The sequence below is a fragment of the Neopelma chrysocephalum genome, unplaced genomic scaffold, assembly GCF_003984885.1.
Source record: "Neopelma chrysocephalum unplaced genomic scaffold, ASM398488v2 Primary Assembly neopelma1_22b, whole genome shotgun sequence".
Lineage (NCBI taxonomy): Eukaryota > Metazoa > Chordata > Aves > Passeriformes > Pipridae > Neopelma > Neopelma chrysocephalum.
In genome coordinates, this window is record NW_020897690.1 from 23,588,551 (window position 1) to 23,611,850 (window position 23,300).

Sequence of the window (23,300 nt, forward strand, 5' to 3'; positions counted from 1 at the left end):
GCTGTTACATGCCCAAGAGCCTGAAGGATGAAATAGGGGAACTATTATGATGTGCGATATTTTGCTTCAAACCACTGTGCACAAGACGGCTTGGAGGTACTCATATAACACTGATTTTTTTCCCCAAAGATCTCCAGGGAGTTTAGGAAAGCTAAGGATGGATATGACCGATATGCAGAGCAAAAACAGTCGGAGCAGAAATAATGGACTCAAAGAGAATATCCCATATTCTCAAGAAATCAACAGAGGTTTTCTAAAAAAACTCTTATTTTCCAGTGTTTTCTGAATTTTTTGAGGAGGTTAACATGCAAGTAAGTGTATAAGGATGGATTCAAAACAAAGGAGAGGAAGATGCTTGTTGTGGTATGCATGATTAATCTGTGTACCTCTGATATAAAATGTGGACTCTGAAATTTTACAGAAGTTTCAAACCAACAGGGCAACTTGCTGTAAGAAAAATACCTTGAGGGATGTTAAATACAAAGACACCAACAAAACTAAAAATAATTAGAAACTTAGGAAATTTTATGCAGTATTGTTTAGCCTGTTTTTTGGATACCCTCCAGATGTGAGTGTAAGAGAGAGAGGGAAGGACCAGATGGATCCTTCCTTTAACATAGTCATTCTTACATGCCTGTAGAAACACAACATATTTTCAGACTGAGTAAAAGAAGAAGAAAAATGTTTATATGAGAGAAAACTTCACAGTTGTATATATGGTTTTGCACCTATGGACTATTTATAATACCTATGTTGGTATTACAATTCATGGGCAAGAAAAGAGGTGCAAAGCAAAAAGCTGCCATGATCTTACTGCAGACTCATACAAGTATTCTAATACAAATTTGCCTTAATAACAACTTTTAGCAGTTAATTATTTTGACATAGTTATCAAGGTTTATGCTTGATTAGTTTCTGCATTTCAAAGGTATGGGATACACAACACTTCAATAAATTTATGGAGAGAAGTAAGTAACAATCCATCTAATCATACCCAGACTATGAAACTCTAAATTAACATTCTTCTGAAAAGCTTCATTTAAACTAATTAATGGGAAACATAATAAATTATCAGTGGATGAGCACTATTTTGAGTCTGCAAGTATTTTCAAGGACAGACATAGTCTTCTGGGCCAAGACACATTAAAATCTGTTTCTGAATATCATAACAATAATGTTTAGCATGAGCTAGCTCTGTCTTTGGTACATGGAAGTTACCTGGAAGGGTTATAACCTTTTGTCATTTGAAGGTATTCACCCAGTTTCCCTTGACAAAATAGTATTTCACAAATCATTTCTAGAGTGTAAATGAAATGGACTCTTAGGCTCAGGCTGGTCCTGTGGAATGATTATATATTTCCTCTAAAACATTCAACTCATAATTTCAAATCGAGCTTTATATAATTTAAAAAACAAGGAAATTCTATTTTTTTTTCATCATATACTGTTCTTTTTCCAGAATCTGAGTTCCTTATCTAAAGGATTTATCAAATTAATACCTTCAGTCATACTTGTTTGAAAATTAGTGCTTTGGAATACTACATACTCTTAGGAAATCTGGGCGGGTTGTCGTTGACATCTGTGAGAGTAATGTTTACAGTGGTAGTACCAGCTAGTCCTCCCAGTTGTCCTCCCATGTCCTTGGCTTGGATTAGAACTTGATATTGTTCTTTCACTTCTCTGTCCATATTTGGCAAAGCTGTTCTTATTACACCTACAAGAAGAAATGGGAAAGAGAAGGAACAAGTAAACAAAGGGCTCTTACAATTTAATACTGGATCTCTTGGACCAGGAATAGAATTCTTCTGAAAGGGTTGATAAGAGAGGAGTTCACAAAGAAACACAGGCAAATCACTCAGGCTTTTCAAAAGTGTGTTCATCAGCTATTCAGCCACTCAAAGTTACTGTTTTGTCTTTTCAAGCGGAGATGAATGGGTGAAAGAGAATGGTGCATTTTCCCTAGGGATATGAATGACGTGATAGCTTCACCACATCGGAGATGAGGAACACTTCCTTGTACAGAGCACAAAAAAGGTGGACAGATCTGGTGGCACTGCATTTCAGAGCCTGCATCTTCAATTGTTTCCCACTAGTCACTTGCCAACAAATTTAAACTACTGTAGGCAGAGACAATATTCTTCTGTACAAAAGGAGGTCTTTATTAGAAGACTCTTCCTTCGCTTGAGAAATTTTTCTTGATATAGCACAAAGATGCAATGACAATTTGAGGCATTTCCTTAAAAAAAAGTAATTAAAGGATCACGGTAAGACATTACCACAATGACTCTTAATCTTCAGTGATTTGGGACAGCTGATATCTAAGTAGTATGCCATAATATCCCTTCTGATATGTTAAGAATGTATAGGTTAAAAAGAAGACTTAGAGAGAAGAGGGAAAGAGAGAGAGGTACTACTGAATACAAAAATTAGCAGATAAGGTCATAAAAAGCTATAAGCTTTTGGGCACTCAAACCATTTTCTTGAAATAAAATGTGTAGGAGAAAATGTATTTCTTTGTCAAAACTTTACAAGTGCGTATAGCATTGAAAAATGCCATATGTTCATCAATATTTTTCAGAAAATGGCCAGGTTCACTTTGGTGCAGACAACATGCACAACTGAAAGATAAACCAACTGGACGTATGACTCTTCCTTGTTATTATTGATTTAGAAAGTATTATTTTCTAGTATTAAGCCATTTGAGATTAAAAGCAGTTTTTCTACCCTGGTGTTATAATGGGTCTGAAATGACAAGAAACAAATTTTAAGGATTATTTTTGTCTTTATAGCAACTAACCACTGCTCCGTTAATGAATAAGAATAGGAACCATTAGCTTATAGCACTTTTTCAGAGTCTAGAAATAACTTTGACCTAAATCTGCTATTTCTGGGACCTATCAAAAATTCCCACTGAACTGAACTGTATAAAAATTTTCTTTCTCTCCACTGGTAACATGATGATAATGACAACCTATTTAGGAACCACCGTTCTCCTTCCTCAGGATGGCATATACTCTCCTGCTTACAGTTGCTCCAGAACAGAAATACTGAATTATAAAACTGCAAAAATTTATTCGTATTCGTGTGAGATTCATGAAAAAAATATTTTTTATAAATAGGATGAATATTGGTAAGTTTCCTCTTGAATCTCTTAATCCATAATTTGGCATTGTGGAGCCTATGGGTTCCACAGTATTTTATAACATCCTTGGTAATCTCATTCTAAAGAGAAAAGAGCTATAAGAATGAAAGGCCTCCTGTTATATTAGCAATACAAAATAACATAGAATCATAGAATCACAGAATATGCTGAGTTGGAAGGGATGCATCAGAATCATCGAGTCCAATTCCTGGTCCTGCGCAGGACAGCCCAAGAATCACACCATGTGCTTTAGAGCACTGTACAAATGCTTCTTGAACTCAGACAGGCTTGATGCTGGGATCACTTCCCCGTGGAGCCTGTTCCAGCTCTCAGCCACCCCCTGGGTGAAAAACATATTCCTAAAATCTAACCTAAACTTCTCCTGAGTCAGCTTCAAGCCATTTGCTCAGGTCATGTCACTGGTCATGAGAGTGAAGAGATTGGTACCTTCCCCTCCCGTTCCCCTCAAGAGGATGTTGAAGACTGCAATGAAGTCTCCCCTCAGTGTCCTCTTCTCCAGAATGAACAAACCGTGTCCTCAGCTGCTCCTCATAAGGCCTTCCCTCCAGATTTTTCACCATCCTTGTAGCCTTCCTTTAGATGCTCTCTAATAACTTAATATCTTTTTTTTATATCGTGGTACCCAAAACTGCACACAATATTCAAGGTGAGGCCACACCAGTGCAGAGCAGAGCGGAACAATCACCTCCCTCAACCAGCTGGCAATGCTTTGCCTGATGCCCCCCAGGACACGGTTGGCCTCCTGGCTGCCAGGGCACTGCTGACTCATATTCAACTTGCCATCGACCAGGACTCCCAGCTCACTTTCTACAGCGCTAATCTCCAGTATCTCATTCCCTAGTCTATATCCACAATGAGGATTACCCCATCCCACGTGCAGAATCTGGCACTTTCCCTTGTTAAACTTCATACAGTTGATGATTGCTCAACCCTCTAATTTGTTGAGGTCTCTCTGCAGGGCCCCTGTGCCCTTCAAAGGAGTTGACAGCCCCTCCCAATTTAGTGTTGTCTGCAAACATACTTAGTATTCCTTCAAGTCCTGCATCCAAGTTATTAATGAAGATGTTTAAGAGAACTGGGCTGAGGATGGAGACCTGTGGAACCCCACTAGTGACTGGACTCCAGTCTGATATTACCCCATTCACTATAACTTTGCGCCCGATCTGTGAGCCAGTTGCTCACCCATCACGTAACATGGTTATTCAGCTCTGTGTTGGGCATTTTGTATCAAAAAGCAGTATCCAAAGTTTTACTCAAGTCCAAAAAGATTACAGAAAAAGATTACAGAAAAAATGGAACACATAGAAGATTGTGAGGAGAAGATGCAGTTTATCTGGTTGATATATGTCTTCTAGGTACAACTGTGTGGCTTCCTCGGAAATATTTCACATGGTTTTCAGAAAATGAAGAATGGGCTATCACTGTAGTAGAAAAGTTCCAAATCACCCACTGTTTATTCCTGTCTGGAAGTGTAAGCCGATTCTATATATTTTTTCCTTAAAAAAAATTTTATCTTCAGCAAAAAAAAAAAGAATGAGAATCATTTTCATGTCTAGCAATTCGTAGGCAATTTTCCTTTTTCTGCCTACTCCATTTCAAAAACCTTAGACAAAACCCTGAGAAATATTATTTTCTCCAAAATCATTGGTTCATATGGACAGAACAAATGTGATTTAGAGTTATCTTACCCCAAAAATAGAAAAATTAAGTAGATATAAAAATCCACAGGAAAGAAAGGGCTACAAATGTCGGTATTTCAACTTCAGCTTCACAAAGAATATCCAAATTTAAATCAAGGGCTTATTATAATATAGAGGTCTTATGTGCATGTAACGGTGTTCTGAGTGTTTGTAAATTCTCCTACCTTAAGATTTTACAATAAACATTGTTCAACTACAGAACTGAATAAATTTGATTTTTTTGTGTGTTTTCAAATGTCATCAATATCAAATGTGCAGAAAAGTATGGTCTCCATTATACTGCTGAAAACTGCAAATATTATGCATGAAACCTGGGCCAGAAGATGTGCTTTGCAAAGTTATTGATCCATAATTCAATGGGAGATCATTCACTTACATGGAAGAGAAAATCTAGGTTTCATGAAAAACCTCCAGAATAATTATCAACAACAATACTCTTGCTGACATCAATTTGGATTTCAATAGTATAACTGAGGTCAGAAGATGGACTAGAATACTGAATCTAAAAAACCTAGAGACATTTGGCCATATGTAAGAATAGTGACCTCATAAACACATCAGAAAATCGGGCGGAAAGGACAGTTTAATGGTGGAAATGGACTTTTTCGTAACAGAACAGAATTTGCAGAGGAAAGATAAGAGAGGTTATCTGTTTTAAGACAAGTGCTTTGTGTTAAAAAAGCTCTTGCATTAAAATCAGAAGAGCAATTTTATAGTATTAAAAAGTACTCCCCACATATCAGATTGGAGGCCTTAGACTGTGCCAGTCTAATGGTTGCTCTCCAGAAGGTATTATCATGTGTTTAACCTCCCTGAAATAGCAATAAAAGCTTGGTCTCCCACTTTCACGTGGTTTGCTTACATCCAACAAGAAGACAGAAAAAGATTAGGTTAGTAAAGAAAGGGAGTAAAGGGGCAGCTGTGTCATTTAGACCCATAGAGGTTAAAAACTATTAAAGTGTACTAGTTTTATATCAGAATAAATGTTTATCACCTATTAGGAATGACTTGAGAGAGGAGTAGGAGTAAGGTCCTGTGCTTGACAAACAAAACCCTTATTTCACATATAAAATTAGGGTCACTGCTTTGCAATGAGATCTTGAGGTAGTAATAGAAATTTCCACGAATGTATCAGCTTTTGAGTGGTAGAAGCTAAAAGGAAAACAATGTTTGGAACTATTTGGAAAGGAATAAAGAACAGAAGTGTTATGATTAAACCACCGTATGCATTCATATCAGCTGCCTTCTTGAATACTGTGTATACTTTCTCATCCTGAGGAGAAGGATGATCAGTGTTATGAAATGGCTTCTGTTTAATTATGTCTTCAGTGTAGAAAAGGGGTAATTGGGGAATAATGTGGGTATATAAGGTCATGGGGAATAGGAATAAATAGGAATTACTGTTCACTGTACCTCACTGTGCAATGTGTGAGGTATGAAACAAGTTAAGACGTGTCCCTATTTCCAGAAAGCAAAAGGAGCTGGTTCTTGACCAAAATAAATCTTTGCCAAGGAATTTCTAGCAATTTGGTGTGCAGATACCACGCTCCTGGATATTCAGCTCTACTGGGAAGTGGAAAAGTTATAAAGGAGAAATCCTTTCAGAGTTTTAGTTACTCCGACACCACTAGTTACCCAGAAACTTTATAGGAACAAGTTTTTGAAGACTAGAAGAGTATGCTGAGGGTGCATCACTAAACACTTATTCTTCAGCCTTCACTAGAGCTAAGCAGGCCACCACTTTTGGAAGCATTATACAGGGCAGCATGGATCTTTGGCCTGACTTAGTATGAATTTCTTAGGTTCTTTAACTACCAAGGGTATGTCTCAAAATTGTCACTAGAATGCAAGAGATGACAAAATAAGCCAACAACAACCCAAAAAATGCTTATCCATCTACTGGTAGTTCTGAGTTTGTCATTTTGTACCCAAATGGCTTTCTTCCCCTTTCCTGTCAAAAGCACTCAGGGTAGATATCTGGCAGTAAAACACTGCAGTGAAAAACTACTGTGTCATCTCCTCAGTTATAAAATAAAGAACTGGAAATGCCAGATCTGTAGTACTGCCCAAGACTTCTGGATTTTAGAGCAAATCATTAAGCACTATCCTATGCATTATTATTCACATCTTGTTTATTTCTATAGTCATTGCTAGACCCACAAGTAACTCTCACAATGTGAGCTTTCTACTGTAAAACATGGCATATTATTGGTTATGACATATTATTGTTGCTTGTAGAAGCATGAATCTATATGCTTTTTTTCTGGCATAGGATTTTAAGGTATGTTGGGCTACTGTTTCATAAATCTTCCTCTACGGCTCTAAGCTGTGCTTATTCTTTTATCACAGGAGTAACTCATTAAAGATAATAATAGGCATATGTGGAAACCCCAGGTTTGTATGATGTTCCAGGGCTAGTAGGGTGTAGGCCATCACTCATGGTTGACTCACTACTGGGTAACAGATGACAGTATATGTCATTCAAAGTGTCGTGGGAAAAATAGTTCTTCTTTCAAGTACTAGTAACTATTTTTTTTTTATTTTGAAACTTGTACTAAAACTACAATTTTATCTCCAGGTTTTTCTTACCATTGAATTCATACTCATTCTTACAAAACTGAAATGAAAAAATAAGTATAAAGGTAAATACTTTTTCCCTAGACCCATGAAGAAGTCCCATTTCAGTTTGAAAAGTAAAATTACTCATTACAAATTGCAATGTGATTATTAGCTCCTGCTAATTGGAGCATGCAAAAATGGTATGTGTAACCTATTGGAGATAGTGCATTAACAGCCTTATGAGGCCCATACCACCAAACTGCTGATTGATCAGGGCTAAAGGCTCTTTCACACACAATCTGACATTCAAGTACAGCTCCATTGGAATTACTTAGCTGAATCACTAAATATAGAAACAAGAATGACATTTTGAAATATAGGACAAGATACCAAATTAACATGTCTACCAACCTCCCAAATATTTCAGTCTCTAAACATACTATCCTTTTTAGCTCACATGTCCAGTAACCCCAGACAAAGATAGTATGTCCCAGGAAAAGAGGAGGGCAGAAGATGATCAGCTGCTCCACAGTCTCAAATTAGTTCAATATAGCAAAACAATAATTTCTGGAGAATTTCTGACTGTAAGTTCAGCAAGTAAAAATTCTGAGAAGACACAAGATACACAACTGAATCTTCAGGGAGAAAAAAAACACACAAAAAAAAGAACATCAAACAAACAAATTAAATAGAATGCATGTAGCAGACAAGGCTTTATCTATTGAGCATTAAAAGCATAAAAAAATAATTGTTCAGTGTAGATTTATTTTAGCTGTTCTAGGACTGATGGAAGGAGAATGTTTCTTTTGTTTCTACAACATACTTTAATTCATACAAAACTAGTCAATACTCAAAACTGAATCATGTGGAAAGTTACTCTCCTGGATTTAAGCCATACCAACCAGATCTATTGATACTGCCTACATGAATCAAAAAACAAAGCTTAAATCTTTCACGGTTGCTGACAAACTATTTACCTGTCTTGGGATCAATGGAGAAATATGGTTGCCCCTGAAGAATGCTGTAAACCACTCTAGCACTGTTTCCATAAGTGGGATCATCAGCATCCGTTGCTTTTACTTGAAGCACATACGCTCCTGCAAAGAAACACAGGTAATTACATTTTTAGCATAGAGCAGTGATCAGGGAAATTTCAGACATATTATTCTTGTTGCTCATGGATCCTGTTGCAATTGCTGTTCCAATTCCACTAAAAACAAGGTGAGAATAAAACAGTTAATTCTTCATCTCCATGCTAAGAACCATCTAACTGAGACATAATGGGGAAGAAAAGCAGATAAGTGCACCATCAGATAAGTGCACTTCTACACAGTTTATGATGCAAGCATTATTTGCAAAAAACTTTTTACAAAACACATACAGGATGGAGGCTTGGGGAAGCTTAATACTGAATTTTGAAGAAGGAGTATATCTCACCACTTTGTGAAAAAGTAGACAACTGTGGAAGTAAAATGACTGTTGCATTTAAAACAAGCATTTGATCAAGCAGCTCCTGAATTTCCAGTGAAATTAAGTGAACCAAAGTCTAAATACCATAAAAAACTACAGCAGTCTCCTAAGGGTGCAATTCATATTCCCACTGTAGAATGAAATTAGGCGTTTAGTTCAGCCAGTTGTCTTCAAAATCCAGACTTGAGTCCCTTTGCCTTTCCAGTAAAGCTCAGTAGGAAACAGAAGTACTGTGGAAGGAGAACATTGCCACTCTATTTTCAGCCATGGTTATAGAACAGACCTAGTGCAGTTTCCTTTGCATTCCAATTTAAAAGGGATCCATGGAGCAAAAAAAATGCACCTGAAGGCAGAAAACTCACTGTAAATGGCAATAGTCTGCAGAAATGTCTTGTCCATCCTGGTTGCTAAGCAATTTACTTGCATTTACCCACTGCCCCATAATTAAAATCGTGTTCAAATTATAGTCTTCAGCAAAACGAACAGTCACATAGTTAGGCTTTCTCATAAGCTTTGAAGAATTGTTTACTATGATCTTCTGTGCAACTGAATGTTGGAATTTTCAGTGCTGATTTGGAGCAAATGAGGGTTGACTACATAAGAAATGGCACAGGGGTGAGGGTAATTCCCACATTTTTGTTTTAAGAACCATCGTGCATTTGGAGGTCATTTGACATTTTTCAAGAACACTCATGGAATACTGCAAACCCTTCAAGACTGGTACTTTTCTTCAGTGAAAACTGGCAGGTTTCAAAGAATGTTCATGATCTGAAATTAACTTTGTTGGACTTGTCAAAGTTTATTTCTGGGAGAGCCTCACTGAGAGATGTTCCATGTGAAAGGTCCTATGACTTAGGCAGGAAAGTAACTGATAGCAAAGGTAACTATTTGGAGAATATTTTTTTCAGTGCCTGCCCCCCTAGTCTCATCATATGCGGACTGACATCAATGCTAAAAGGTTTGGAATTAACATTGTAAAAATACTTGCTGTGTGATGGCAGGTCATATAAGACGTCTCCTGTTACAGTTTATTGAACAACAGAGAATTAAAAGGTATTCCAAGAGATATTCTTTCTGTCTTCTGAAGAAAACACAAAAATATAAGTGTTATTTGACTAACGATCACTTTTTAGAGTTAGTGGGCTGATCATGTTTTTAAGCTGAGGGCAAGTTTCATTAAAATCGACTTCTAAAAGAAAGGAAATATTAGCAAATAATAAGTGAATGAATGAAATAAACCACTGAGATGAATTCAGTTATCTAAAACCCTGAGGTTACTCTTGATTTGCTGAATGAAAGGTGAAGAATGATATGTGTTGGAGAAGACCGAAGTCCAATCTAACAGTTGTGGAAGTAGTGCCTATCTGAACACTTGTGTTTATACATAACACATAACCATAACTGAATATGCATTAAATAGGTTAGGCAAGACCAACCAGAGGAATACATTTTCTTACTGGAATGACAGACAGAAGACATCTAATAACTATAGAGCATTTAATGGCCTTCATCTGTTCCTGTCCATAAGGAATATTTTTATAATAGGATCTCACACTTTCAGTCCTGTCTGCTGCTCCAGATTAAGATCGAGAAGGAAAAGACAGCTTTCAGATTTTCCCCACTTCCCTTGAAAAAAACTGTATGTCACTGCATGTGCCACATTCAGACTCTTATTGTTGTGGAAGAAAAGGCAAGATCTGGATCAAGTGCATTACAAAACATTCCACGCCCACTTACTGTACAGCACAACACTGCTTCCCAGTATACACACAATTGTCTTCCTTCATTGCTACAGTATTTCACTGCCTTTCAAACCTAAAGAGTTCAGTATACTTTTCCCACTAAAAAGAAAAGCTACTTTTTAACACAGTTGTTGCCTTTTTTCCTCTTTACCAAATTGTTTCGTCTTCCACTGTGTTCTGATCTTAGGCTGTTAAGTTTTTCTTCTCTTCTTGAGCAAAGCACCAGATTCCCAGATGCTGAGGTTTGAACTGGAAATACGTGAGTGAGTGCTCTCTGAAAAGTATGTTGCTACTGGACTGGTTTAGGACGATAGCCTGCATTTTTACCAAAGAAAGGTGGTGCTGTCACACATTCCCATTTTCCTCCTTGAGGCAGGACTTGTGTATCTGATGCCACACTGGTTGCTACTTAGGGGACGCAATTTTACTTTGTCTTCTGAGTACTGATTTACAAAATTTTATTTTAGAATTCTACCATGTAGGCATCCATATTCACGCCACGCCCCTGCTGTTTGCTTCTCAGCATGTCCATGTACCAATTATGCACAAATAGGCATTTGAAACACCACATCTATGGTGTATCTATGTCTGATCTCTCACACAAAAATGTGATGTTGCAATGTGAAGGAAGCAGACAGTGGCCATCAAACAGCCTGAAAATTCTGCTGATGATCCCTGCACGTATTGATCACTAGTTGCCTAAAAATATAAGTTTAGATATTCCTAGGTATGTGCTCCAGGTAATCCAAACTTACTACTCAAAAAGAACAAATGTTGATTTACAAGCTAAGTTTTATTAAGGCAGACGTACAAAGTCATATTTTAGCCTGATAAATAGCAGGTAATGATTATGAAAAATAATCCATTTCACGTTGACAGCATTTTCAACTGTGTTAATTCTTCTGTCAGATCTTTTTCAACTAACAAATAATAGTAAAGCTTATATTTTTATGAGAGGTCAGACATGTTTGTTTGTTTTGTTTTGTTGGGTTTTTTTGGGTTTTTTTTTAACATGCCTCCAGTCATTTACTTACTTAAATGCATAATTATTGTTCTAGCTAGGTTTTCTGAAAGTGATTTCTTATCCATTCAGTATTATCAAGCATTGCTCTTTGCATCTAACGAGCTTTCTATTTTATTGCAAAGCATGGAACCAATATATTTTTTAAAGTAGAGTCTCAAAAGTAATTATTTTTTTCCAGGCAATAATACACTACAATAAATCTTTAATGCACAAAGGTAGTGATGGAGGATCACATTAACCATAATTCATGACATTTTAATTAAAATATGCACTTACTATATGAAGGAAAAAATGAACAAAAAAGATACAATATTTCTTGTTGTTTGGAAACACCTTATACAACAATCAACATTTAAAAATACTTATATTCTTAATTTTTGATGTGCAATTAACACATATTTTATTTAAGGCATTATAAAATTCAGAAAAATGAATTATGGGTTTAAGTAGTTATGTTTTAGAAAGAAAAGAAAAATAATGTTAAACTGTTCACACAGCAGAAGAATGTCATGGAATTTAAAGATTGTATTTTTTTAAGAACAATATAGATGATATTGAGGACTACTGTAACTAGTTCTAATCACAGCAAGTATACTCACCTGAATTTTACTGTGGCCAAAACTAAAGGAGATTCGCAATAACTGCAAACAAAATGGGTCCCAATCTATAAATCATTGGCCAAACTGACTGAAATAGCACTAAAAGAGGATACTTAATATCAGAATAACTGAAGGGAACTATAGGAACTCTGAGTTTATACCATAATAGAAATATTTATGAAATATACATTTGAGATCTAGAACTGTTACCATTTTTTTCCAACTGTCTGTTGTTGGTAAAAATGCTACTTTGCAAAATCAAAAGAATCTTTAAAAGAAGAGCAATATTGATGAAATCTCTTTGCATTCAAGGAGCATTAGAGAGAAATGTCAAAATTTTCTAATTTTCTAATACTCCCAGTTTGAGATTTTCATATTGCTTATGAATAACTAGTCAAAATTTGTTAAAAAAATTGCTTCAATGTTCAGACCCTCCAAAATTTCAAAACAGAGCATTTAAATTAATAATTTTCTTCCCCTAAATATTTTTCTTATAAAATACTAAACCAGTACTTTTGTACTGTTTTGACTTGGAAACATTTTGCCATCACCAAAGGGTAGGTGGGATATCTTGCTGCATGTGGAGCTATTGTTGTCTTTCAAGGTAAGCAGGAAATCTGAGTTTCTTATGTTTAGTTTGTTTGACCTGAAGAGCATGACCAAGACTACACAAAACTCAGCCAGGTCTAGATAAAATGGTTATTACATTGTAAAGAAAAATGAGATGATTCAAGGCTGTGAGAATAATACAACGATTTATTTAGACTTGATTCCTGAAAAAAATACATAGTCAATAAAATTGCGAGGACAATCTAAAAAGGAGATGGAATATGTCACATCTTTCTCATTACGATTGGCTTTCACCAGGCCTGCAAATCCCATTAAGTTTGTTACAAATACCAAAATTCTGTTACGTAGTAGCAGTGCATTTTTTTCCATAGAAAGTGAGGGTGAGCTACTTTGAGGCTTTGATGAGGCAAGAGAAGGCTGGATGGCAACACTAAATTTTGAGGGTAATTGAAAAAGGAAGGGATTCTGAAATGAGAGCAGGACTTCAGCACATTGCAAGTGTTCCACAAGCTCTGGTTGGATCCTCCCTCCACTCCATGAAGACCAGAAGTTCAATCAGAGTAGGTGACTCAGGCCCTTGTCCTGCCAAATTTTTAATATCTTTAGTAAAAGAGATTCCACAACTTCTTTGGATGCTCCTGTCTTTGGGATCCTTTGAAGCAGATCCCTGAACAAGTTCAAGTCTTCCCTTTTGAAATCCATGGCTGTAATTTTGCCATTTGTTTTGCTCATCTTTTTCCTGTCTTTTATTAGTAGGAAATGAGTATGTGACCTTGTACATGAATTTTCATAGAATTACTTTTTGTAATGGACTACAAAGGTAGTTGCAGCTACTTCATGGTGAGTAAAGACATGATTTTCTTGCAGAGTTAGAAGAGCTGTCATCATCTTGCTGTACAACCTCTCCCCTCCCACATATATGATTTAGTGGTTTTTGTCACTCTACTATGAGATGTTAGTACCTAGTACTTTTGAAAGAAATCAGATGATTGTGGAAATATTTTTATATGGGCAGAAGGAAGGAAGAACACAGCTGCAGGCACAGAAACTCACTACTTTGCACAATATTATTCCTAAACAGTTCCAAAAATAGCACCTTAGCAACCCAAACAGCATCCATCTTCTTTCCAGAATTTAAGTAAAAACTTAATCAACACATACCACACTTGTGGTTTCTTTTCTTTTTTTTTTTTTTAAGGTTAAAAAAAAGAGGAAAAGTGAATTTATGACTCACTGCAGCACTACATTGCAATTCAGATCAGGAGATCCTCTGTCTCAATAAATATTCCCCTGACCTGCCACTAACAGTTTTAGCAAAGCTACAGTACCAGGAGGACATACGCATCCGTAAAGAGAGTTGCTGACATTGCCCTTTTGGGGCTTATCTTTTATAGAAAAAATTACTGATAATAAGTTTTGAAGATATACTCCTGAAGCTGACTCCCACAAAAGTAATGTGAGAAAGGCATATTTTACTTAGAAAAGTCAGTTTCCAGTTTATGTATTCATGGCTGTGCAGCCTTGATAATAACACAAGCTTTCTGGCTCCATCAATATCTTGAATACTAGACACAATCACGGAATAACGCTTTTCTCCTGTTTTGCATTCCAGACATCACCCTGAACACATATATATATTTCTCTCAGCTGTCAGAAGCAGCCATGTCCACAAAAGCAATACTGCCATTCCCTGTTGTAATTGATGAAGAATGGCAGTCTTTTGCTAATAGTTTTGCTGTGCTGGTAGCTAAAAGCAGCTGTTGTAAGTCTCAGCATTTAGTGCATAATCAAGCATATTTCTAGTATGTCTAGAATAACATTTGATTTACATTGGCAACAACCCAAGGAGTATGAAAGCTGGCTTTCTTTCTTCTCCTGGTCATCCCTGTCTCCCATCTCCCTCATGGATGCTGAGGGTAAAGAGGGCAAACCTACTGCTGTGGGGCTTTTAGCTAATTATTTAGCTTAGAAATCAGCAAGACAATTATTTTTTTCTTTTTATCCTCATCTGTTGGGGTCAGCCAGAGTTAAGCCATTAAGGGGCATACAATCCAGCTAAGCTAATAATGAATCTGTTATTCATTTAATATTTATTTAATTTTTTATTAATTTAAGCTATTCATTTATTTATAAAGACATTCAGCTGCTTACACAGTCTCAAGGCTGTGATAATGTTTGCAGAGGTTACACTTCTGAAGAAAACGAGGAGCTTGAAATAGCAGCTAATAGTCTATACCCAATATGCACATAAAGGAGTGGCCTGGTAAAGTAACTGCTGGAAATAATGCATAAGGGGAACAGCACAGCAACCAATTAGTAAATACTAAGCTTAATATCTATCCATTTGAGAAATACACCTCTTGAGAGTGATTTTTCCTTTCCATTTTCAAGTCTGTGGATTGTTTTCCTCTTACTAATATGACAGAAGTTCCTCTCACATATATGAAATGTAACAAATAGAAAAATTTAGCTTTGACTTCTGCTTTATCGTGACAACCTGATAGGTTTTAAGGCCATGACTCAACGGGGACTTCACTTTGCCAGTATGACTTCATGGCTAGGATACCAGCTGTGTTGGATAAAACCTCTACTGTAGATGTTTCTATGCTAATAAAAGCATGCTTTTGCTGTCTTAGTTTATATTTTGCAGGGAGGTGGTCTAAGTCATATTAGAAGACATAGATCCTTCTAGCACCAGATGAAGTACTAGGAAAAGAAGAATTTTTAAGCAATGCAGGAAATGACATTCACTTTTCTCATGGAAGAGCTTCTGATGATACTCAAGGACTTGAAATTGTGATACTCCCCCTGACAAGCCCCACTCCTCCTCCCTCCTCCTCTCAAAAATAAAAGAAAGTATGCCAAAAATGATAGACATCACATAAAGAACTCAGGAGAAAGCATGTCACAGTGTACTTCCATTATCATACTGTTTGAAGTTTTCATGAGCTGGAGTTTCATACATCAATTCTTCAAATGTCAGATAATTTATTCAGAATGTAGTAATAAGAAAACTTGAGCTTTACACAGGATACAAGGAAAAAATAGTGTGAAATAAATGTCATTCATACTGAATGTCAGGTAAGGGGACCTAGTTTTGAATCCCAGTAGATGTTCTGATGCTACATGGAAGCTGGTATGTTTCACTGTTTTTTATTGAACCTGATTAGAAATAATTTAATTCTATGTTCACCTGTGTATCTTTAGCTGAGCAAATTTATTTCTACATCAGAATTTGGTAAAAAAAATCTTTGTAGTTTTGAATGAAAGAAAGAATTTTATCAGGACTTTTTTTTCCAAGTATATACCATGAACTTAGGATCAAATTTTGGTAACCAAATTTCATACTTATCTGGTAAGATTTCAAGGAAAGAGATTTGGAGAGATTGATGAGTGAGCACTTTTAAAGTTTGCTTTGCCTGCATCACGTCTTTTTCTACCTACTTAAAGTGTGGCTAAATCTCTCAAGGAGGATGCAGAGCAGCCTTCATGAACATTTTTTTTCCTGTGCTTTTTTTCATATTTACCTCTTTTCTCCTACTCAACATCTACAAATATCCTAAGGGCAAACTTAAATTAGGAAGAGACATGATAATGTGCAAAAAGAACCTCAGAACATATCAGTGACTTCTACAGAGTCTAGTATGCAATGAAATTCTCTATGAAAGATGCTCACTTTAATTATTCAATCAGAATATTGCTTTGAAAACTTTCCTGCTACTTGAAGATCAAAGCACTCAAGAATCCATAGAATTTTACTCTATACATTTGGATTAAAATTTAAAATGTAATCTGATTCATTCAGTGACTTAGTTCATAATGTCAATACTATTCTACATAGCTGTCTACATTCTGCAAACACATTTGGAAAAGTAGGAAACATGGCAAAAGAGGTATTTTTACTTAAAGTAACATCAGGCACAGCCCCCATCACAAAGGGTATTTCAGAAAAAGATGGAAGAGATCCAGCATCTGAAAACACTCAGGATAACATACCCCTATGCAAGTCCTAGTCTGATTCCTACTAGTGACTGATTTAAAACCTGAAAGATATCCTTTCCAAATATCTCTTACCTTTCACCACAATTACTAGGCAAATTATTCCTAAAACAAAGGAATTAACTTTTCTTTCTACAGGAGCAGTGCAAGGAGTAATGAACTGAAGGGAGAGAGAGATTTTTGATGGATGAACAAAGACAGCTTTCACAGGGCTTACTGTGGTGACTCCTCTTCAGCTGGGCTTTCTGTTCCCTCTCAGAAACCCCATCCATGTTGTAGGAATGACCCAGCAACTTATAAAGGTAATAATTCACAGCAGTTTAGTGGACTTTGTTCCCACTCTCTCTCTCAAGCTTCTGCTGCAAGGATGATTCAGCTGCATGTGCAAACAGCTGGCAACAGAAAACCATGCAGGCATTCAGGTTAAAAGTGGACAGACTTCAAACAAAGCCCTCATGTTAATGGTAAGCACATAATTAATTTTACTTTGTTATTTTACGAGAGGGCTTGTAGTGTCACTATCTTTAGAACTTCTTGAGAACAGATTATACATCCATTATGAATGACATATATGAGGTGATCCTCGTGGAAACGCATTAAGTGAATCTGAGATCCCTTCTGACCCTAGCTTTGTGATCCCGTGCACTGTATAAACAGACTTCCCTCTTGTCGGAGAACTGCTACATCCCTGCTTTTATAGCTATGATAGAAGTCCCCCATATTATCACTTTAATTTGGTTCAGGAATGCACTATTGAAGCAGAGTTTTCAATTGCCCCCACTACACTCTTTCAGTGTGCAAACTGGATTATTTTGGGTTAAAGATAAGCTAGGAGGTAGGTGTGCATTTGATGCAACACAGCTGTTAATAGATTGCCAAGTTCTCAGCATTCACTGTTTCATCACTCAGATCTTTTTCTATTGCATCATGCTACTGCCTAGTATGACATAGGTAGCACTCGGTACAGCAGCAGGAGTAGTACTTGTCCCTCCCTTTTCAGAGCCTTTAGATACCGTAACAGTAGATAAGTATCATTATTATTTTACATAAGGAACTTAATTAGCAAAAATCTACAAAATTTCAACTGAAGATGGAAAATGTTATGGTAATACAACTATACATATTTAGCTAACTTCATAGCACTGAAAAGGGAATATTTTAGTGATTAGGAGAGTGTCTCAGTCTGAAAAGACTGGAAGGTTTGCTAAAGAGGATGAGTTACGGGACAAAACAAAACTCCTCTCTCTCAGCAATTGCGGATCCAAAATTTGCGGGGCTTTACTCGAGGAAGTGTGGAAAACAGAAGAGATAACAACCCTTTATTAAAAGATATATGTATGTTAGCAAAACAGTTAAAAACAGTAACAGAACACAACAAAACTATACAGTGGTCCTAGAAAAGCAAAGTCTGGTAAATACTTCTCTGTCCTATTAGCGCAGTCCTAATCGTGGCCTGCAGGGGCGCTGTTGGATCGCAGAGGCACAGAGCCTGCAGTTCGCTGGTGTGGTCGGTAGGGGGCGCTGCCGGGCTCCGGCGGCCACCACGGGGGAAGAGGGGCCTGGGGCCGGTCTCAGATCACGGGAGGAGCCGAAAGGAAGATGGGGGACCCCCACCCCTCAAATGGAGGGAAAAGAGTAGGAAGGCAGTTCGCCCCCAGGGACTCACTGTGGTTCCCAGGTGGTAGCGTCTCAAGAAGCTTCTCTTTCCTCCTAGCGAGCACAGAGACTCTCTGATGAAACACAGCAGATCCGGGCCGGGGCCAAGAGACAGCTCTCAGGCCAAGCTGAAATCAGCAGTCCGGGCTGGCCAGGGCAGGCAGTCAGGCAAACAGGCTTCCAGGCCTTCTCTCCCAATGCTCTGCCCGCAGACCCTGTCTCTGTCCTCCAGAGAGGGCCCAGCAGAACTCCCTCCCTCCCGTCCGAGCAGAGTCAGCCTTCCAATGGGCCATTAGCTAGAAATGTAGCCAGGCTGGCTAAATCTTTTGTTAGGCTAATCGCCTTCCCTTCCCCCTTCCCTGTTTGGTGCTCCTGTTTCTCTTACAGGGAAGCAGGGAAGGAAAAATTCCTCTCTCAGATTATAATCTATAACAGAGAGAGAAGCAATTCAAACCACAAGGTCATATTACACATATGGAAGTTTTAAATATACACTTAAAATTAGTTGTGAGCATGAGTCTCCAGTCTCAAATATCTTATATTAGTGTAACAAGTCCTTTCTTTTCATGTGTTTGCATAAGTTTTTGATTTTTTTTCTAAAATCATATTATTACCCAGTCTGTTTTTTATTGATCTGAACAATAAATCCAATTTTGTATTTACCTCATAATTTGGATCAGTATAATGATTACTTAGTAAACAAAAGTCTTAGTAAACAAAACCTCAAGCTTCCTTCTCAGTAGCCAAATTTCTGGAGTGTGCGCTGCTGGACTAGGGACTTGCAACCAGTTTTCTTTGGAAAAGTCCAGCGAGCCAAAGAAATTATCAGCATTTCACTGGAGGAGTGCACTTCCCAAGCATAACTGGAGGGATGGTCTTTGCCAAAAGGTCACAGAAACATTCTTTTCACTCTTTTCTGCCTTACTAAGCATGTCTCTGTTTCAAGATACTGCATGCAGAGTTTTTCTCAGCATAAGGAAAGACTGAACCAGAAGATAGTAACAGGCATATCTTGTCCTGTTCTTACTTCAATACCAGACTGTTGGGCAACAAAGTATTTCTTAGGTTGTCCATGGTAAAGTGGAAACAGGAACCTTTACACTTGCAGAGGTAGATGTTGTTCTAAGATTAATGTGCAGTGATTTTTGGTGCTTTGTAGTGTGGTGATAATAGAGACGTCTTCTGTTATATCACTGGTCACGACATAATAATATACATAATTTGGAAACGTAGCATTACACAGAACAGCAGACCAGCCCCAAGTATAAAGAAATATATCATATTTTTCAAATTCCTTAAAGTCATATCTTTGAAAGAATTGTGGACTACAGTCAAATGACAATCTCAAGAACACAGAGAATTACAAAATATTGCTTATTTTGGGCAATACTTTGTGATATTTTAGAAGGTATCTTGTAACTTTCAGCTGTGCAAACACCCAATTTTCTTTGCGTTTATTTTCTTTGTTAAAAAATGAAGGATAGTGTGGCTTTTTAAACAAAGAAAAAGAAAAAAGCTCAAGCAAATATGATTTTAAATTAATTTAAAGCATACTAATACATGCAAAAAAATTCCTTTTTGAGCATGGTAAATGGGCAAGAGCAGGAAGGCTTTTGTTTCATTAGTAGAAGACAGTCAGGTATGGTATGCTATGGGAATTCTCAATTCAAATGCCTTTCTTTACATGAGGAAGTTCTAATTTGTACTGGTCACCTTTCTGGAAAATTTCATACTGGTGACTGCTTATATACTTTTACATTTCATTTAGATTATATGCCTGTTTTCTAAGACAGCTTCCTGACTCTCATGCAATGTTACTCTTTCTTTCATTTTTCTTTTTACTTCTTAGTTTCTCGTACATAAATTGTACTATTGTGTTAAAACCTTTCCTAGAACAGTTTTAGGTATGTATAATCAGCTAACTGGCAAAGAGTTTCAAGATATCTTGAATTGAGCTTTTAAGTAGGTGAACTCTTCAGTAACACAAAAAAAGTCTTCAGTAATACTCCTGCCCTTTGTGACTCAGTTTTAGTCTCTTAAGAGAGATTCAAGGCAGTGTTGTGATTCCAGCATAAACTATTACTGTTGCAAGTAAGAAATGTGATGAGGTAATATGGTGAGGAAGGAGGTTTGAAGTATGGGACAAAATACCCTCCTCTTCTGTTTAGAGAAGACTCTAAGATTACTCTATTTTAAAATTAGTATTGTTTTCATCAGCGTGTCCTAATTTTGGGTACTGAAGTTTTATTGCTTAATTTCAGGCACTCAAGATTTCAGTCTCAACACTCTAAAAGTTAATGTACCTGCCCATCCTAAAATACATGCAGTGTTTAATTAAATTTTCATTCATCTGTTATTTACAAATAAATGCCTAAATCCTCATGGGATAGTCTGTGTTATTGATTGCATGGGTTATGTCTGCAAAACTTCTAACTGGAATGATGCCAGAGCTGATTAAGAGCTAGCCAGCAGTCCTGGAGTTACTCTAGGTGATATTAAAGGCTGTATTCACGTGCATGCCACTCTTCACTGCGTGTCAGAGGTAAGCCAAAACCTCCATTCTCAACAAAATTCTTCTTTTTACTGTGACTGGCAAAAAAACCTGTACTCATAGTTAGGCAAAAAGTGTATCTTCTGGCAAGGTGTAATTACACTCCTTATCTTTTATCCAATTAAGAATATTTCAGCTCATGTTATTCTGTATTTCCCATTGTAAAGCCCTGTTTGGGAAGGGTAAGATCCAGTTCATTCTAAAATTAACAACAAGGCTCTCATTGCCTTGGATAACAAAGGACCATATGTTTAGATACCCCTGTTATTTTGAAATTTGAAATCCATCTAACTCTATCACTCTAGAAAAAAACAGATATTTCCCATCAGGTTGATAATTATGCAGAGAAAATGGATAAAAATTAAAATTTTCAAACTTGATTTTGTGAACTATCAATTGGTTTTGAGCAGCCTTTCTGGTGGAAATATTGACTTGAAGCATTGCTTGAATGATTCTGCAAACATTCCTTTCTTCAAATCACTAACTATGCAGACTATGCATTCTGTATCCAAAATATGTGATTGAACATATTAAAATTAAAAACACATATTAAAATACAAAACCTTCTGTCACCTATCACAGCTACATCTTATTTTTAATGCACACAAGAAATACAAAATATTTTGTGCCTTTTGCAAAGCGATATGCCTTTGAGAAGTAAAATTTAACATCTTTTTTTAAAAGGCCTATTTGGATTCTAAAGAATTTCAGAAGATTTTATGTGTGTTTTCTTATTACAGGAACCATTTATCTAACTTACTAGATCAGCTTGAAGATTTTCAGCACTTACAAAAACATGCAAGTCAAAGTTTTTTTACCTAACTCAGTTGAAACTTACTCAGAAATCTCTGAAAAGTTTTTAATAATGTACCTCAATCTGTAAGTGTGTCATAGATGTTAGAGGAGACAAAAACCCCCCAATCTTTAATAAGTTATTATTTATTTTCCAAATCTAGACATTTCTGACATAATTTTCTTCTCCAAGAGCCACAATCACATTTGACAACTTAACTGATCCCTGAAATGAGATCTAAATTATTCAACAGGGATAAAATTAGTAACAAGCCCCAGGCTTAACACAACAGTTGTTTTTAGCATTCACTTTTGGTTATTAATTACTAGAGACCTATGGCAAATGAGATCATAGGATGACACCACGGTCCAGTTTAAGTGTCTTATTCCTGCAGCAGAATAACTTTGTTCTTTTTTGTGGGCTTATGTTTGTTTGTTTGTTTTGGGTTGTTTGTTTCATTTTGGGTTTTTTTGTTGTTATTGTTGTGGAACCCTTTAGATGAAGTGGCACATGTACATCTGCAAAGGCACATTCTGATGCTCAAATTTCTAGCATCTGAAAGTAACGAGTTCTCATTTTTCCTCTCAAATTAATTAAGGCTTCTGGTCATAGGACAAGTTACTGTCTAATAGCAAAACAATAAAAGTGCCAAGTCTTCCATCAAGCTGCTAGAAGTATTGTCTCCTCTTTAGAGAACAGTGATACTTAGACTGACTGCAGGTCTTCTCCTTGGCTGCTGAGAAGACTCATACCTTTTGCAATTTCCAGAACCCTAATTCTTCAACTGCCATATTCCCATTCCCATTCCCATTCCCATAGCGTCCAGCTAGTGAGCCACATAGAGGAAATTCATCCAGTCTAATCTGCACTTTCCCATGGTTACTTACTAAATTTCCTTATCCTTCTTCTTTCTCTTGACACTGCCCTACTGCACCTTTTCTGCAGCTATCTCCCTTTTCTACCTGCCTCTTTCTCCTCTGGGAATTCCACTCTCAAACCTTGCCCAAGCCTGACTTGACAAAATGTCCCTGAAGCAGCTCCTGCTTTCTCTAGATTTCTCCCTACAGAAAAAAAAAAAGTAAAAAAGCTCTGTCTCCTTCTCAGAAAGCAACTGATATCAGTCATTTTTCTGGAAGCAGCTCAATCGTTTTTCATCCTTCGACACTAACCAGCCTACTTATCTTGTTTTCATATTCTTTTTCATTTTATTCTATAAAATAAGATTATATTCAAAATAACTATTTTTGACACATTTCAATATTTTTAATCAATTATGGGATGAACAAAAGTGAGGTTGTATTTTCTGGAAATGTATTGCATAAGAAATTATTCGCACTGCAGCCCAACAAGATTTTTCCTGGCCTGATTGCAACTACTGCCAACAACAGGCTTCACGTCAAGACACTAGCAAAAATATGTCCCAACTAACTAAACAATATGGGCATTTCAATGAAAAATCTAAGCGTGTCAGGCC

General features: G+C 36.8%; 1 protein-coding gene across 5 annotated transcripts in view; it reads right to left on the reverse strand.

Annotated features, from left to right (window-relative positions):
• CDH12 (cadherin 12) overlaps nt 1-23,300 on the reverse strand; it is a 399,245-nt gene that overhangs the window by 70,260 nt on the left and 305,685 nt on the right. For all 5 annotated transcript variants that reach the window (XM_027681912.1, XM_027681921.1, XM_027681930.1 and 2 more), the window contains 2 exons: nt 8,400-8,519; nt 1,547-1,714 (listed from right to left, as the gene is read on the reverse strand). In XM_027681912.1, coding sequence (XP_027537713.1) covers nt 1,547-1,714; nt 8,400-8,519 — 288 coding nt within the window. The remainder of the gene's footprint in view (nt 1-1,546; nt 1,715-8,399; nt 8,520-23,300) is intronic.